General features: G+C 40.6%; 1 protein-coding gene across 4 annotated transcripts in view; it reads right to left on the bottom strand.

Annotated features, from left to right (window-relative positions):
- Positions 1–15,596, bottom strand: part of Rint1 (RAD50 interactor 1) — a 32,685-nt gene that overhangs the window by 12,514 nt on the left and 4,575 nt on the right. For 2 of the 4 annotated variants that reach the window (XM_027393402.1, XM_027393403.2), the window contains 8 exons: positions 13,967–14,151; positions 11,076–11,317; positions 5,929–6,102; positions 5,687–5,836; positions 3,680–3,836; positions 1,184–1,294; positions 867–1,092; positions 152–289 (listed from right to left, as the gene is read on the bottom strand). In XM_027393402.1, coding sequence (XP_027249203.1) covers positions 152–289; positions 867–1,092; positions 1,184–1,294; positions 3,680–3,836; positions 5,687–5,836; positions 5,929–6,102; positions 11,076–11,317; positions 13,967–14,151 — 1,383 coding nt within the window. Of the gene's footprint in view, positions 1–151; positions 290–866; positions 1,093–1,183; positions 1,295–3,679; positions 3,837–5,686; positions 5,837–5,928; positions 6,103–11,075; positions 11,318–13,966; positions 14,152–15,596 lie in introns of those variants that run through there. The other 2 variants (XM_027393404.1, XM_027393405.2) reach the window with 2 other exon arrangements.

The following is a 15,596-nucleotide window of genomic DNA, read 5'->3' on the forward strand; positions in this document are numbered from 1 at the left end:
AACTTGCTTTGTAGCTGAGACTGGCCTTAAGCTCTTGGTCCTCCTGCCATGTTTCTACCTCCCAAAATGGGATTACAAGTGTGCAACTCCATACCTAGCTTAAAAACTTCATTTTAAACTAACATCATACATTAAAAAAACCTGTACTTACCAGTTATAACCAAAAGTAAAGTCATAAAAACTTCTGCACAGTCTGGAACCTTCATTTCATCCACATCAGTGATGTCTTTATATTGGGATACCCAAACAGCCTCTGATGAGAGCATTGAGTCCATTTTTTGAAGAGCAACTAACAAGACAAAAAGAAGGATCATGTCAAGGAGTTACAGTCATTCTTAATTTATCAACTTACACTTCTTAGCAATGAATTTTTTTCATACAAAATAAATTTTCAATCTCCCACTAACTGCACTATATTTAAAATGTTCTACTTTAGAGTTAAATAAGATACCTTGCTCTCCCTCCTCTCAAATCCTCAAAATAGTTAAGCTGACTGGATATGGCACATCCAAAAATACTCAACCAAGTAGAATAGTACATGGCAAAAATCTATGAAACAGCAATATCCTCTACTGACTCAATATTTCAACATGCAGACTTTAATTCCAAGAAAAAAAAATCTCCAAAAAATGTACACACCAAAAACAGATTGCCAGGCAGTGGTGGTACATGCCTTTAATCCTAACCCTTAGGAGGCAGAGGCAGATAGATCTCAATAAGTTTGAGGCCGACCTAGTCTATATAGAGAGTTCTAGGCCAGTCAAGGTTACACAGTGAGACCCTGTCTAAAAATAAAACAAAAAGCAAGCAAGCAAACAAAAAAATTGAGACAGCCCTCCCAACTCAATGGCCACAGGAGCACTTACATTTTCTCTCCACAGTTAACCATCTCTGAAAACAGGTTTCCTCTGACAGAATATGCATACAACTGGCAAAAGTGCTAGGATAGCCATGAACACTGTGCAGCTCCCTTTCAAACAACAGCACCTCATCCACCAAATGACAGAAAAGGTTGTCATCATAGAGCAGGCAAGGTATATCAGAAGCCAGCTTCTCAAGAATGAGCATCACAAGGCCCCGAGAAAACTCAAGCTGAAAGAAACAAACAGGTACGAGGAACCATGTTGGTCAGACACATGAACAATTCTAATGCAGCTGAAATGCACAGACCTCAGCCTCTTACCCTGGCGTTTACTGCACAGCCTGCCTTATCCAATATGGGCTGAATCTTCTCATCCAGAAAGTGAGCATGGCTTCCAATCCACATAAGCACCTGAGCCAAGTACCATTCAGGCTAAGGGGAAAGGAGATGACTTCCATTCTTTATCTATTCTTTTGTCACAGACAATTCTCATTAAATGCATTTCATTATAACCAAACACAAAAATTGGTTGAAAGTTCCTATATGTAAGACAGTAACTCAAACCCACAGAAGACTTCATATCAAATGTTTCCCAATATACGCAACAAATTTCACTAATTTGGCTTAAGTCAGTAAACTCATAAATCTAAAATACCATATTGGAGTTAGGGGTACTTAGTAGTGTAATGTTTGCTTAGGTATAAAAAGCCTTGGTTTCAATCCCCAGGACTACAAAAAAAGGTTGGGGGGGGGGCATAATGACAACAATGAAAATAAGACAGTCATGTACACTTAAAAGCTAACATCTGCCCAGCACATACAAAACCCTAGGTTCTAGAGCAAAGCAAAGTCACCAGCAGGGTGGCTCTGTGGGCAAAGGGACCTGCCAGCAAGCTTAACAGCCTGAGTTTGTTCCCTGGAATCCACATAGTGGAGGAAAAGTGCCAATTCAAACAGGTTGTTCCTCTGATCTACACAGAGAGAGAGAAATAAAACGCTGGTTTATTTTTAAAGTCCTCCAAACTAGCATGATGAGGTATTACAAACAACTGATATCTTTGAAATTGTTTTTTGAAATAGCATTCCAAAAAAAGGTTTTGGGGATAGGATCTCATGTAGCTCATGCTTAGCTTCAAACTCCTTATTTCCCCCTTTTGGTTTTTCAAGACAGTGTTTGTTTCCCTATGCAGTCTTGGCTGTCCTGGAACGTACTCCATAGACCAGGCTGGCCTGGAACTCACAAAGATCCACCTGCCTCTGCCTCCCAAGTGCTGGGATTAAAGGTGTGTGTCACCAACACTATACTTATGCTTTCTTTTTTCAAAAGCAAAAATAAGGAAAAAGTCAGCTGATCTACATTACAACTACATCCAAGCCTTAAAATGGCTGTAACTATGGAAAGGAAATGTAGGCACAAAGAATTTAATATTTTTATTACATTTTTCTCTGTGTATACATGCACATTTGAATGTATGAGTATGTGGCCGTGAACAAGTGTCACAGTGAACAGTTGGCATTAACAAGACAACCTTTAGGAGTCGGTTCTCTCTTGCTACCATATGGTCCTGGGAACCAAACTCAAGCTGTCAGGCTTAGAGATGTGTGTGGCCACACCCACTGGGACACCTCACCAGCCCCACATCATGCTTCTTAAGTTGTCTTTAGAGAGGATTCTGCAAACAACATCCCAAGTTTTTCTAGACAACTCAAAAACATATACAAAGCTGGGGATATAAGTCAGCACTTTTCTAGCATGTGGAAGGCCCTGGGTTCAATCCCCAGCACTGGAGGAAGAAACTTACTGACTGTTAAATCCCTATGATGTTCCAAAGGTTGGGAATACAAATAAGGGCAAAGTCTAATCTCAAGGACTGTCTCACTTTAGGTCTAGTGACAGTGTATTAAATTCATTAGGATCAGACTTTCAAACTGAGCCAACACAACTCAAAATTTACTTATACCAAATTATATTATTGCCTTTCTACAAGTTCAGTTTATGTTTTGCCTCATTTACTACTGAGTACTAAATGATTCTGCTATTCCAACAACCCTCTATCCAAAAATGAAACTCATAAAATATAAACAGGAATATACTAAGTTCATTCATGTGCATGTATAATACTTGCCTGGTGTGATCTTGCACTAAATTCAGAATTGACCCTGTTCTATGCACTGCATTGGCTGAGGCAAACATCAAGAATAAACAAGGTAGTGCTCACAACCTTGTAGATTATAATTATGGAAAAACGCCAACAGGATACACTGGTGTGGCCCCTCAGTTCAAATTTTTCTGTCACTTACTGCCATGATGTCTCTTCTGCGGCTATGAATCACTTTGGCACTGGCAACCCTAGTCAACATCCAATGCTCTATCTTGTGGAAGGAGTCACATCTCTTTCACGCTATTTATAGACCTACAGGAGTGGTCTGTACAGTGAAGACTAGGCATTGTAAAGCCTGCATGCCCAAATGCAAATGTGAGAAATTAGTCAGACATGTCCCACAGAGAGCACCAATTCTGACAACCTGTCAACCTAAGTCCTAGTTATGTCTACAAAGGGCAGTTATAAAGCAGGAAGTCAGCTGTTTTGGGAAAACAGAAACATGAATAGAGGCAGGTTTATAACTTACATACACAAAAGCCCTGGCACAGGTAACATTTAATGAAAACTCAGGGCAAAGTGGACATTGTTGCACATAAAATGTAATCCCAGCACTCAGGAAGCAGATGCAAAGGGACCTCAAGTTTGAGACCATCCTGGGGTTCTTCTTAGACCCTGTTTCAAAAAAAAGGGGGGGGGCAATAGCAAAGCACACCTTGCTGATAACATTAGTCTGTCGGCTGCCTCTGAAGTGGTATTTGAATCTCTTCTGAAGGGGAGTCAGCATGATCTGGATGGGCAGGATCACAGAAGGGCATTCAGGAAGAGAGTATTTTTCTGGGAGTTGTTTTTGTTCAGTTAGTAATTCATCTCTGATACAGCCAAGTCAAGGAAAAAGAATCAAAATCACATTTATACACACAAGTGTACATACACACTAAATTTTTCCAACAAATGTATTAATACTTAGCAAAAGGTTTAATACAAGTAATGTGAAAGCTAACTTTGTACTGAATTTAAATTCACTAAAAAGGGTTTTAGGGACTGGAGAGATGACTCTGTGCTTAAGAACACTTGTTGCTCTTGCAGAGAATCCAGGCTTGATTCCCAGCACCACATCATGACTCACGATCATCCATAACTGTAGTACCGAGGATCTGATGCCCTCTTCTGACTTCAACAGGCACAAGGAATGCACATGGTACCCAGATATACATACAGGCAAAACATTGATTGTAAGGGAAAGGGTCCAGCCAAAGAAACACACTTTGTCCCTGGAATCAGAGCCAGTGAAAGAAATACACCTTGGCCCTGAAACTAGAGCCAAATCTGACCCTGATCCTGAGCAGAAAACCAACCAACCCCTGAGCAGGAGATCTAGCCAATCTGAGTTCAGAGACTGAAATCTGAGCAGTTCCCAACCTGGAAATCTCCCTGGGAAACTCCACCCCTAAGAAGCCCTATATAAAACCTGGGCTTGTTCAGTTTGTGGCTGTCCTCTTCCACCCTGGCAAAGCCAGCCACTCACCTGGATTCTTCCCTCCCAATAAATCTCTTGAATGAGGTTTGGGTAAGACCTTCCTTCGAAGGAATGGATCAGAGGAAAGAAGTAACAACTTTCACTGGGAAACCTTCCCCTAGCAAACAGTTGTTACGGAGTTGTTACGGGACACTGGACCAGAGCCAAACTGTTAACAACTTCACTGGGGAAGTCCTCCCCTGTCAGCGCAAAGCTGTTACACTGGGGAAGCCTTTCCTGAAGCAGGGCTGTAAGCTGCTGCACTTACTGTGACCTGTGTTATTTCTTGGCTCCCAATTACCAGAATACTTTTTTCTATCCAAGCTGTAACACTCAGTATTCTTTGGCTCCCAGGTGCCAGAATACTTTTCCATCTGAGCCGCAATGTTTACATGTATACTCACAAAATAAAAAACAAATGAAAATATAAAAGGTTTTTAGAATCAATCAGTAGTAAAAAAAAAAAAAATCAACTTACACAATCATTTGATTAATACTTTGTTACTAAGGTTTCTTCCCATTGCCTATTTGTTTTCTTGCCCTAAAAGACCTGTAATGCCAACACTGGTCAATTACTGTGGTGGTTTGAGCAAGAATGGCCAACATAGGCTAATATATTTAAATGTTTGGTCATTAGGAAGAGATACAACTTGACAGAGATTAGGAAGTGTGGAATAGTTGTGGCCTTGGAGGAAGTGTGTCACTGTGGGTAGACTTTGGGGGTTTCAAAAGCTCAAGATAGGCCCAGTGTCTCTTTCCTCCTGCTGTCTGCTAATGCAGATGTAGAACTCTCAGCTCCTTCTCCAGCACCAAGTCTGCCTGCATGCCACCATGTCCAACCATGACAATAATGGACTACACCTCTGAAACTGCAAGCCACCCAATTAAATGTTTTCCTTTATAAGAGTTTCTGTGGTCATGGTGTCTCTTCACAGCAAAAAAACACAAAGACAGCTGTTTCTATCAGAACTCATTTTTTGCAGTCCTCCCACTCCCAGACAATTAAGAGAACATATATTCTCCCATAGGCAGTTACACATCATCTCTAAGCCAAGACCTTCTATTTGGCTTTGTGGCCACTCTAAAAACTTTCTCCCCTGTGCCTCACTCATACTCCACCACAGGCCAAAAAAGGTTTAATCACTAACCACAAATCTACTATAGGAAAAAGTTTTAGTAAATTTTCCACTGCAATCAAGATACGAGGCTTGTAGCTTCAACAGCTGACAAAACAGTGTCTCCAGGGTACCATATATCTCAGGGGCACCAGCAGGCCAGTTTATGCCAACAGCTTGAGACTGGGTGTGTGTGATGAATGGCCAATGAAGCTGTGCCAGAATTTCCTCAAAATCACTGTAACAGAAAAGAAAGAAACAATGCTTCACATGATGCCATCAAATTACCAAATATCCATCAGAAAGCAATCACCACGAGATATTTCCTGCCTGGTAAGCTTGTCCTTCAGAATTTTATGCCAGAATTTAACTGTGGCTCTCACGAAACTAAGAAGATGAGTACAAGAGGACTCCTGAAGCTTGATGTCAAGTTCTGTCATAGTCACCAGGATAGAGGCTGCCTCAGGCACGTTATTGGTCATCAGGTATTGCTGAATGTTATCACTGTAAGACAAAGCAAACACATGTCAATGAGAGCTTTTCTGTGGAATGAGAGAGAGTGAGTGTGAGTGTGTGTGTGTGTGTGTGTGTGTGTGTGTGTGTGTGTGTGTGTATGTGTGTGTAGACCCCAGTGTCAATGGCAGGTGTCTTTCCCAATCATTCTCCACCTTAGTCTTAGTTTTGAGACATGGCCTCTTCATTGAACCTGAAGTTTCCCAACTCATCTGGAGTCTAGATTCTACACTGTCTGTCCCGCCAGCTCTAGGAATCTTCCTGTCTGCCTCCCCAACACCTAGCTTTTTAATGCAGGTGCTGGAGACTGAACTCAGATATTTATGCTTGCATAGCAAGCACTTTACTGACTAAACCATCACTTGGAACAACTTCAAATTCTGAAAAACTTTCTCAGTCAGTTGGTGGCGGTGAACACCTTTAATCCCAGCACTCTGGAGGCAAAGGCAGGTGGATCTCTGTAAATTCAAGGCCACTCCAGTCCACAGAGAGAGTTCGAGGACAGCCAGGGCTACACAGAGAAACCCGGTATGGGAGGGGAGGGGAGGGGAGGGGAGGGAGGGAGGGGAGGGGAGGGGAGGGGAGGGGAGGGGAGGGGAGGGAGGGAGGGGAGGGGGGAAAGAAAGAAAGAAAGAAAGAAAGAAAGAAAGAAAGAAAGAAAGAAAGAAAGAAAGAAGGAAGGAAGGAAGGAAGGAAGGAAGGAAGGAAGGAAGGAAGGAAGGAAAGAAAGAAAGAAGGAAAGAGAAAAAGAAAAACCTCTCCTTCATCTAAGGAAGAATGAAGCATGACCATGAGTTAGCCACTTATTTTATCGGAAAGAGCCTGAAGTCCCCTCCTTTAACATCCTCTTAAGAGCAGCAGCCTGTGTCTCTTCCCCCTGTCTTCTTCCCCCTGTCCCTCCCACTCCTCCTGAGAGGACAGATGTGTTACAACAGGCAGGCAACACTCATTGCTGGTAGGACATCTTTCAGAAGCTATGATCCATGGGATAATGTAATTAGCATCTGGGACACTGAAGTATCCTTTAGTTTTTATCTACTTTCCTCCATAGTTACCCTTTCTACATTAAGAAAAAAAAATAATGTATTCCAAATTAAGAGTTCCATTAAAGACCATCCCACTTAACAAACATTCAAATGTAGCCAGGCACAGTGACACAGCATGTAATCCTTGCACTATACACTGGGGAAAGAAAGACAGCCTAGAGACCTCCAATAAAAAAATCGAGGCAGGTCCAAGGGTGCATCTTAGCACTCAAGATGTGGAAATCAGCAGATTGTTGTGGAATATTAGTTGAAGATGTGTTACATTTGTTTATGCTATGGAACATTTGTTTAATGATGCAAAGATGTGTTGCATTCTTTTATGTTGCATTTAACTCTGTGAAACTGTTACTTTGCCTGTCTAAAACACCTGATTGCTATAATATAGAGCTCAATGGCCAATAGCTAAGCAGGAGAAAGGATACACATGGCTGACAAGCAGAGAGAATAAATAGGAGGGAAAATCTGGGAAGAGAAGATCAAGGAAAGAGGACACCAGGGGCCAGCCACACAGCAAGCCATGGAGTAAAAAAAAAAGGTATACAGAATACAGAAAGATAAAAGCCCAGAGCCGTATTGGATAATTTTAAAAAGCTGGTTAAAAACAAAAAAACCTAAGGATGGGCATTCATAAGAATAAGCCTCCATGTGTATTTATTTAGGAGTTGGGAGGTGAGCCCCCAAAAGAGTAAAAGAGTTAAAAAAAAAAAAAAAAAAAAAACAAGAACAGCAGATCTCTGTGAGTTTGATGGTGGCCTGGTCTTACACAGTAAGTTCCAGGCCAGCCAAGATTACATACTAAGACCCTGTCTCAAAAACCAAAAACAGTTGAGCGGTGATGGCACACTCCTTTTAAACCCAGCACTCAGAGAAGCAGAGGCAGGTGATCTCTGTGAGTTTGAGGTCAGCCTGACCTACAAAGTGAGTTCCAGGACAGCCAGAGCTATCACACAGAGAAACCCAGTCTCGAAAACAAAAAAGAAAACAGAAAAAGGTATCTTACAAAAGATTACAAAAGAACAGAAAATACACAAATAAACACAGAATATAAAATTTCCACAATTATGTAACATTGAAATGTGAGGGACACTTAGAGCACAGAAAAGGCCAGGATAACAATGGTCATGCTATGCCACTGCTCCTAGGGTGTTGATGAAACACCGACAAGATGCTAGTTCAAGCAAGAGAGAGGGAGAAAAAGGGAGAATAAAACCAAGTCATTACAGGGAAATTTAGAGATGGAAAAAGCCTCAAGGTTTGGAAGAAAACTGGAAATAGAGATGTTATCACAAACGTCCTAAGGGAAAAATGATATTAAGAGAGTGAAATAACTGTGTAGCACTCATTATTTATTTGATTTTTAAAATTGATTTATTTATTATGTATATAGTGTTCTGCCTGCATGATCCCTGCATGCCAGAAGAGGGCATCAGATCTCATTATAGATGGTTGTGAGTCACCATGTGGTTGCTGGGAATTGAACTCAGGGCCTCTGGAAGAGCAGTCAGTGCTCTTAACCTCTGCCTCAACTCTCCAGTCCCTATTTGATTCTTATTCAATATAATTCCTCGGTTAAAATTCTCTTTTAAAAATTCGGATACCAAAAAAGTTACTGACAACTACAGTCTTGTTTTGGTTAATCTCTTTAGCTACCACAAAACGGAAGCTTTTAAACAACTTATTCTGCTTAAACATGTCATTAATACCTTTATTTTTATGTTTTCAGAGGGGTAACGAGAAATGAAGCACAGTAAAGCAGGATTAAAACTCCTTTACTAAGCCGGGTGTTGGTGGCACATGCCTTTAATCTCAACACTCAAGAGGCAGAGACAGGTGGATCTCTGTGAGTTCGAGGCCAGCCTGGTCTCCAAAGCAATACAAAGAAACCCTGTCTCAGGAAAAAAAAAAAAAAAAAAAAAAGAGCCCAAAAAACTCCTTTACTCAAGATTCCAGGGAGATGACTCAGTGGGTAAAGTACTCGCTGTGCAAGCTTGAGGACTTGGCGTTTGGATCCTTTAACAGCCATATAAAAAATAAGGCATAGTAAGGCACCTGTAATCTCTGCACAGGAAGAGGAGACGTAGAGTGGCTAGGGAGTCACTAGCCAGCCAGTCTAGCCAATCTGTGAGCCAAGGGTTTAGTGAGAAACTGTCTCAAAAAATAAAGGAAGACAACCAATGTACAATTTGGAAGGGGTAGGGAACCATACCATGAATCAGAATAATCTCCCCATTTAGGCAGAAATGTTACTCTGACTTGAGAGGCAAGACCTGATATAATCAACCTGTAGTGTTCACAAAACAGATGTGAACTTTACTTCTCTTTTTACCAAAATAACTTTCTTATTTTTTCCCTATTCATAGGTATTTCAACTCTATTATTCACCTAAGAATACTGTATAGTTTTAGGGGGATTGTTTGTCTATCTGCCTGTTTGTTTGTTTATAGACAAGGTCTGGCCATGTAGCCATAAGCTGATCCTGAACTTGCTATCCTCCTGCCTTGGCCTCAAAAGTATCTAGATTTCAGGTTTGAACCATCACATTGGTCTAACTAGGTAGTTCTTTTTGTTTGCTGTTGTTTTGGAGACCAGGTCTCAATAAGTAGCCTGGGTTTTCCTGAAACTCATTATGTAAACATTCCTGCGTCAGCACCGCCCCCCAAATGCTGGGATTACCTCATGCCAGGCTCACAGTTCTTCTTTAAGCAATTACTCATTTGTTCGTTCATTCATTCATTCATTCATTCATTCATTCATGGTTTTGGTCAAGATTTGTGTAACCCTGGCTGTCCTGGCACTCACTCTGCAGAGCAAGCTATCCTCAAACTTACAGAGATCTACCTGCCTCTATCTCTTGATGATAGGATTAAAGGTGCATAAACCCAAGAGAGCCTTGCCTGCATGTACATTATGTGTACCATATGCATACAGTGCCCAGGGAGGCCAGAAGAAGACATAGATCCCTGGAACTGAAGTTACAGAGGTGTGAGCTGCCATGTGAGTTCCAGAAACTGAACCCTGGTCCTCTGGAAGAGCAGCAAGTGCTTCTAACTGCTGAGCCATCTCTCAGCCTCTTACAATGCAGTTCTTTAATTAGATGATGACCAATGAAGAAAATTCAAATTCTAGGTGAAACTATGCAGGTCAACATGTGACCACCTCTAAATATTTATGGGACCACTGATGAACAGACTCGAAGAAATATGGCATCAGAAACAGCAGTTTTGACTAGGCAGTGGAGGCCAGCCTAGTGAGTGAGTTTCAGGACAAATCCCGTCTCAAAAAATAAAAAAAAAAAAGGAAGGAAGGAAGGAAGAAAGGAAGGAAGGAAGGAAGGAAGGAAGGAAGGAAGGAAGGAAGGAAGGAAGGAGGAAAACACAACTGCTTAAGCATTAATTTTTTTTTTAACTTTTTAATTTTTTTTGGTTTTTCGAGACAGGGTTTCTCTGTGTAGTCTTGGTTGTCCTGGAACTCAATCTGTAGACCAGGCTGGCCTCAAACTCACAGAGATTCGACTGCCTCTGCCTCTGTCTCCCAAGTGCTGGGATTAAAGGCATGTGCAGCCTTAAATTTTTAACTTACTTTCTTTCAAATGTGAATTAAGCTCCCTAAAAAGTTTATGTTCAGTAGGGGAGGACAGGAGGAACAGGGAACTGGGATTGTCATGTAAAACAATCTTGTTTCTAATTCAAATTAAAAAAAAAAAACCTGCAAAACAAAAAAGTTTATGTTCATTCACAACAGAGCAGAATAATCATTACCACACTGTCATTTTCCTAACAACTGGTAAAAATTATAATCTTTAATTAACTCAATTATTTAACAGCACACACACACAGTCTCTATGTCTCTCTCTCACACTCTCTCTCTCTGAGACAGACTCAAAGGAAACAATAATTATGAGAACAATGCCTGCCCCACCTTAACTCTTCGATCTGTGAAACCCATTTAAGGTATGTGAGATGCTGCTCAATCTCTTCTATCTGGGTGATCATGGCCCCGAGATCATCCATCCATGGCTGTGCAGTCAGTAGATGGCTAGTGATAGAACTGAAGAGAGGAGCTTCCTGCTCCAAAAACTGATTAAGAACTTGTTTGGATTCTTCTGCATCTTTTAAAGCACTTTGAATTCTTTTAGGGATTTCTGATGAAATAGTAAGTACCTAACAACACACAAAAATATTAGCAATGAGGTAAAATTTTGTTAGTTTAGTCTTTTCCAAAAACATGTTCCAACAGAACTGAAAGCTTTCTACTAAAATTTTCACGTTAGCTGTGCATGGTGGTGTACATCTTTAATCCCAACATTCAGAAGGTAGAAGGTGCAGGAGAGCCTTTGTAAGTTTGAGACTATATGTGAGTTTCAGGGCAGCTACAGTTAGGTAATGAGACCCTGTCTTAAAAATAAAACATAAAAACCCTTTAAACAAAAGGTTTGGCTAGGTGTGGTGGCACATACCTTCAGTTCCAGCACTTGGGATGTAGAAGCAGAAGAACGAGGAATTCAAGGTCACCCTTGGCATATTTACTGAGTTCTAGGCCAGCCTAGGTAGGCTACATAAGACTATCTCAAAAAATAAAAAATAAAAAGGGCTGAGAAGGTAAAAAACCAGGCACAGCACTGTGTCTGTAACCCTCATGCTAGGAGCACAGAGACAGGCTGATCTCTGCTCAGTGACCAGCCCATCTAGCTAAATCAGTAAAAGACCCTGCCTCAAAAATATAGGTGGAAAGTGATAAAAGATAGACACCTGACACTGACCTCTGGCTTATTCATTTGCACACTCATGGAAACACACACACACACACACACACACACACACACACACACACACACACACACACACACACAGGAGGGGGGGAGGAATTCGAGCTCCCAATACAAGGCTCCCAGGCAAGTATCTGGGAATGTTATTTTAACACGTGTGACTTCCGTTTATGCTACATTTATTTAACTTTATGAAGCTGTGTTACTGTGCCTGTCTAAAACACCTGATGGTCTAATGAAGAGCTGATCGGCCAATAGCAAGGCAGGAGCAAGGATAAGCAGGGCTGACAGGCAGAGAGGGCAAATAGAAGGAGAACATGAGGGGTCAGCCACAGAGTAAAAAGATATACAAAAGTTAAAAAAAAAAAAAAAAAGCCCACAGGTGAAAAAATAGGGTATTTTAAGTTAAGAAAAGCTGGCAAAAAAACAAGCCAAGCTAGGTAGGGCCAGGCGTCCCTAAGAATAAGTCTCTGTATGTGTGATTTATTTGGGAGAGAGTCAGCTGAGAAAATGCTCATACAGACAGGCTTTCGGGAAAGTCTGTGGGCATGTTCTTTACTAATGACTGACATGGAGGAGCCCAGCCCACTATGGGTAATGCCACCTGTGGTCAGGTGTTCTTAGTTATTAAAAAAAAAAAAAGAAGAAGAAGCAAGCCAATAAGCATCGTTTTTTCCTTGGTCTCTTCGTCATTCCTGTCCCCAGGGGTCTTACTTGAGTTCCTGCTTGGGAGAGTGCTTGCCCAGCACGCATAAAGCCCTGAATTTGATCCCTGGGAAAACAAAGTGGTAGGACATGTTGAAAATTCTAGCACTCCAGAGGTGGAAGGAGGAAGATCAGAAGTTCTAGGCCATTCCCTGCTACACAGTTTATTACAGGCTCACCTGGAACCCTTTAGTGGTAAACAAAAAATTAGTTTACCTCTGAAAAGGAAAAAGTGATTACAAATAAGTTTGGAACTATGGGATAGACTGTTAAATTAATATTCATGCCAGATGCTTCCATTTTTTTGTTAGAGAAAAGGGAATGGCAGAATAGCCATATAGGGTAGTCATTTAGGGAAAATTCAGAAGATGAGAGAGGCAGGTAGCAAGGAAAGACTGCAAAGCAGAGCTGAAGATGGGCATGGTAGCAGGCCACAAAAGGGGCCATCCTGGAGTGATGCAACAGTGTGACATTCTCAAACAGAACCTTGAAGGCCTGGAAAAGCTGACAGAGCAGGCTACACAAGAAGACCAGCAGTCGCTGTGATGGGAGGGGGGAAGGCCTGACCAGTGCACGGGGCTGAAAGAACCAGAGCACATCATGCCCACACATTCACAGTTTGCTTAACCTAACTAATTTTTTACATTATCAAACCTTTCATCTTTGACAGAGTAGTGCAACTATAAAGACCTACTTCTCTTTAGCTTAAGATTATTTTCATTGGGTTTTTAAAATATAGTATTATGTTCATTGTAAACTGAAACCATGATAATACATAAAAGCATGAAGAAAATCATCTTTCAAACAACTCTCAGAAACAAACATTGTTAAAACTCTCTTTCAGTTTTTTTTATTATTTTTGAGACAAGGTTTCATGGAACCCAGAATGGTCTACAGAAATGACATAACTGAGGCTGGCCTTGAACTCTTGATGCACTTGCCTCCTACCTGCCTGTGCTGATGTTGTAAGCATGTGCCACCACACCCAGCAACTACTAAACAGTAGACACGTTTCCTTTCTCTATGTATTTATAAAAACTTGAAATGACAGTGTTTAATCATTTTGTACATTCTGGATTATCCATAAAGCTGTTCTAAAAGTTATTAGATGAAGATGATATAAAATGTTAGCTAGCATTTTGTTCTCAAAGATAGAAATCAGTAGGAAGTCTTTACTTTGTTTATAAAATGGTCAGCATGAGTCTTTGATGCCTATCACTCAGTTAAATGATTATCATGATCTACATCTTCAAATGCATGACTTGCAGTATACATAACACTGTTTATGTTCAGTTTCAGTGAACACAGCTAACACAATCTCACTGGGCTTAATGCTTACCTGTTCTTCTAACTTTATTTTGTCTTCTGTCATCTTTTCTATGAGTTTGCCAAGTTTCTTTAAAGATTTAAGGTCACTTCCCACTTCCTTTTCTATGAATGCAGACACACTCAGGAGAAGCTCATCATCATCTCCATCTTGTGTGAGCTGGTCGCTTCCAACAAGAGCTGCAATGCTCATGTCACCTACAGACAGGGAAAGCAACTACACACATCACTGTGTTACAGAAAGTAGAAAAGCATACCGGGGCTATAAAAAGGATACACAAGTTAGTATACTAGACTTAAAGGTTTAACTCAGGGCTGGAGCAAAAGCTCAGCAATACAGCATACTTGCCTACTGTGTTCAATTCTCAGCACCTCCTGATAATTTAAAGCGTACACACCCATACTGTGTCTCTAACTACATACATGTGTATCTGAGTTTATATAGGTAATACCCAAATTATAAAAATGAAACAGTTAATCAACCAATTACCACAAGATGCTCACAGGCGGAGAAAGTTTAGAGCAAAGAAAAAACTTTCTAAATCTTAAGGGTTTTCAAGAGTTATGGGTATGACAATACGTAACTTTCAAAGTTGGTAAGGAGCCAAAACTATGATCTAGAATATCAAAAGGCAGCTCTGGCTTTTATATACGTGAAAAACAATGTTAAAATATGTTATTCAAACACACTGAAAAAAAAAAACTGAGATGGTAAACTATATACAAAAATCCCTTACACACAAAACTTTTAAAAATATTTTTATTTATTGTGAGAGGAGACTGGTAGTGGGGGGGGGAAATTTTATTAAACATTAAAACAAGTAATTTGGGAACTAAAGAGAAAGCTCAGCAGTTAAGAGCACTGGCTGCTCTTCCAGAGGACTTGGGTTCAATTCCTAGCACTGTCTGTAAGTCCAGATGTAGGGTATCCGACACCCTCCTAAAGACATTCATGCAGGCAAAACACCAATGCACATAAAATAAAAATAAGAAAAAAGTAATGCAGAGTGGAAACAAAGACAGCTCTGAGCTTTACTCTCACCTCATTTGGACTAGAGATCTTCCTGGACTATCCTGTGCTTGGAAACTCATCTTTCCCTATAAATCATCTCTCACCCTGAAGACTCAACCTTGTTCCATTATCATAGGATGCTAACTTCATTGAGTTTAAATTGCCACAAATACTTTATGGAGTGGAGCAAGGGGCAAATACACAAACAAAAAAGTTTCAAACATTTTTAAACAAATTAAAACATTTTGTACTAAATAAAAGTCCACTTCAGAAACAGTTAAATGTCAGGTGTGGTAGTGCACACCTGTAAACCCAGTACTATGGAGTAAAGGTGGGGGAATCCGGAGCTCTAAGCCAACTTGGGCTACAAAATAAAAACATTTTGTCTCAAAAAAAAAAACAATTAAACAAAAAATTTTTAAAGCAATTAAATCATCTCCTACCGTCCTGAAATTTATGGTTCTATAGCACCGCTAACTTGTTGCTCTCCTGTGCCACTGGCTCAGGCACGCTGCCCCTCAGAGGAGACTCCTGACAGCTTCTTGAGAATTGAGGATGCAGGGCTCACACTTAGTAATGTTACCTTTCTTCTCCTACTCTACCGTAATTACTATATTGTACAAATGGTTTA

Source organism: Cricetulus griseus (assembly GCF_003668045.3).
Source record: "Cricetulus griseus strain 17A/GY chromosome 1 unlocalized genomic scaffold, alternate assembly CriGri-PICRH-1.0 chr1_0, whole genome shotgun sequence".
Lineage (NCBI taxonomy): Eukaryota > Metazoa > Chordata > Mammalia > Rodentia > Cricetidae > Cricetulus > Cricetulus griseus.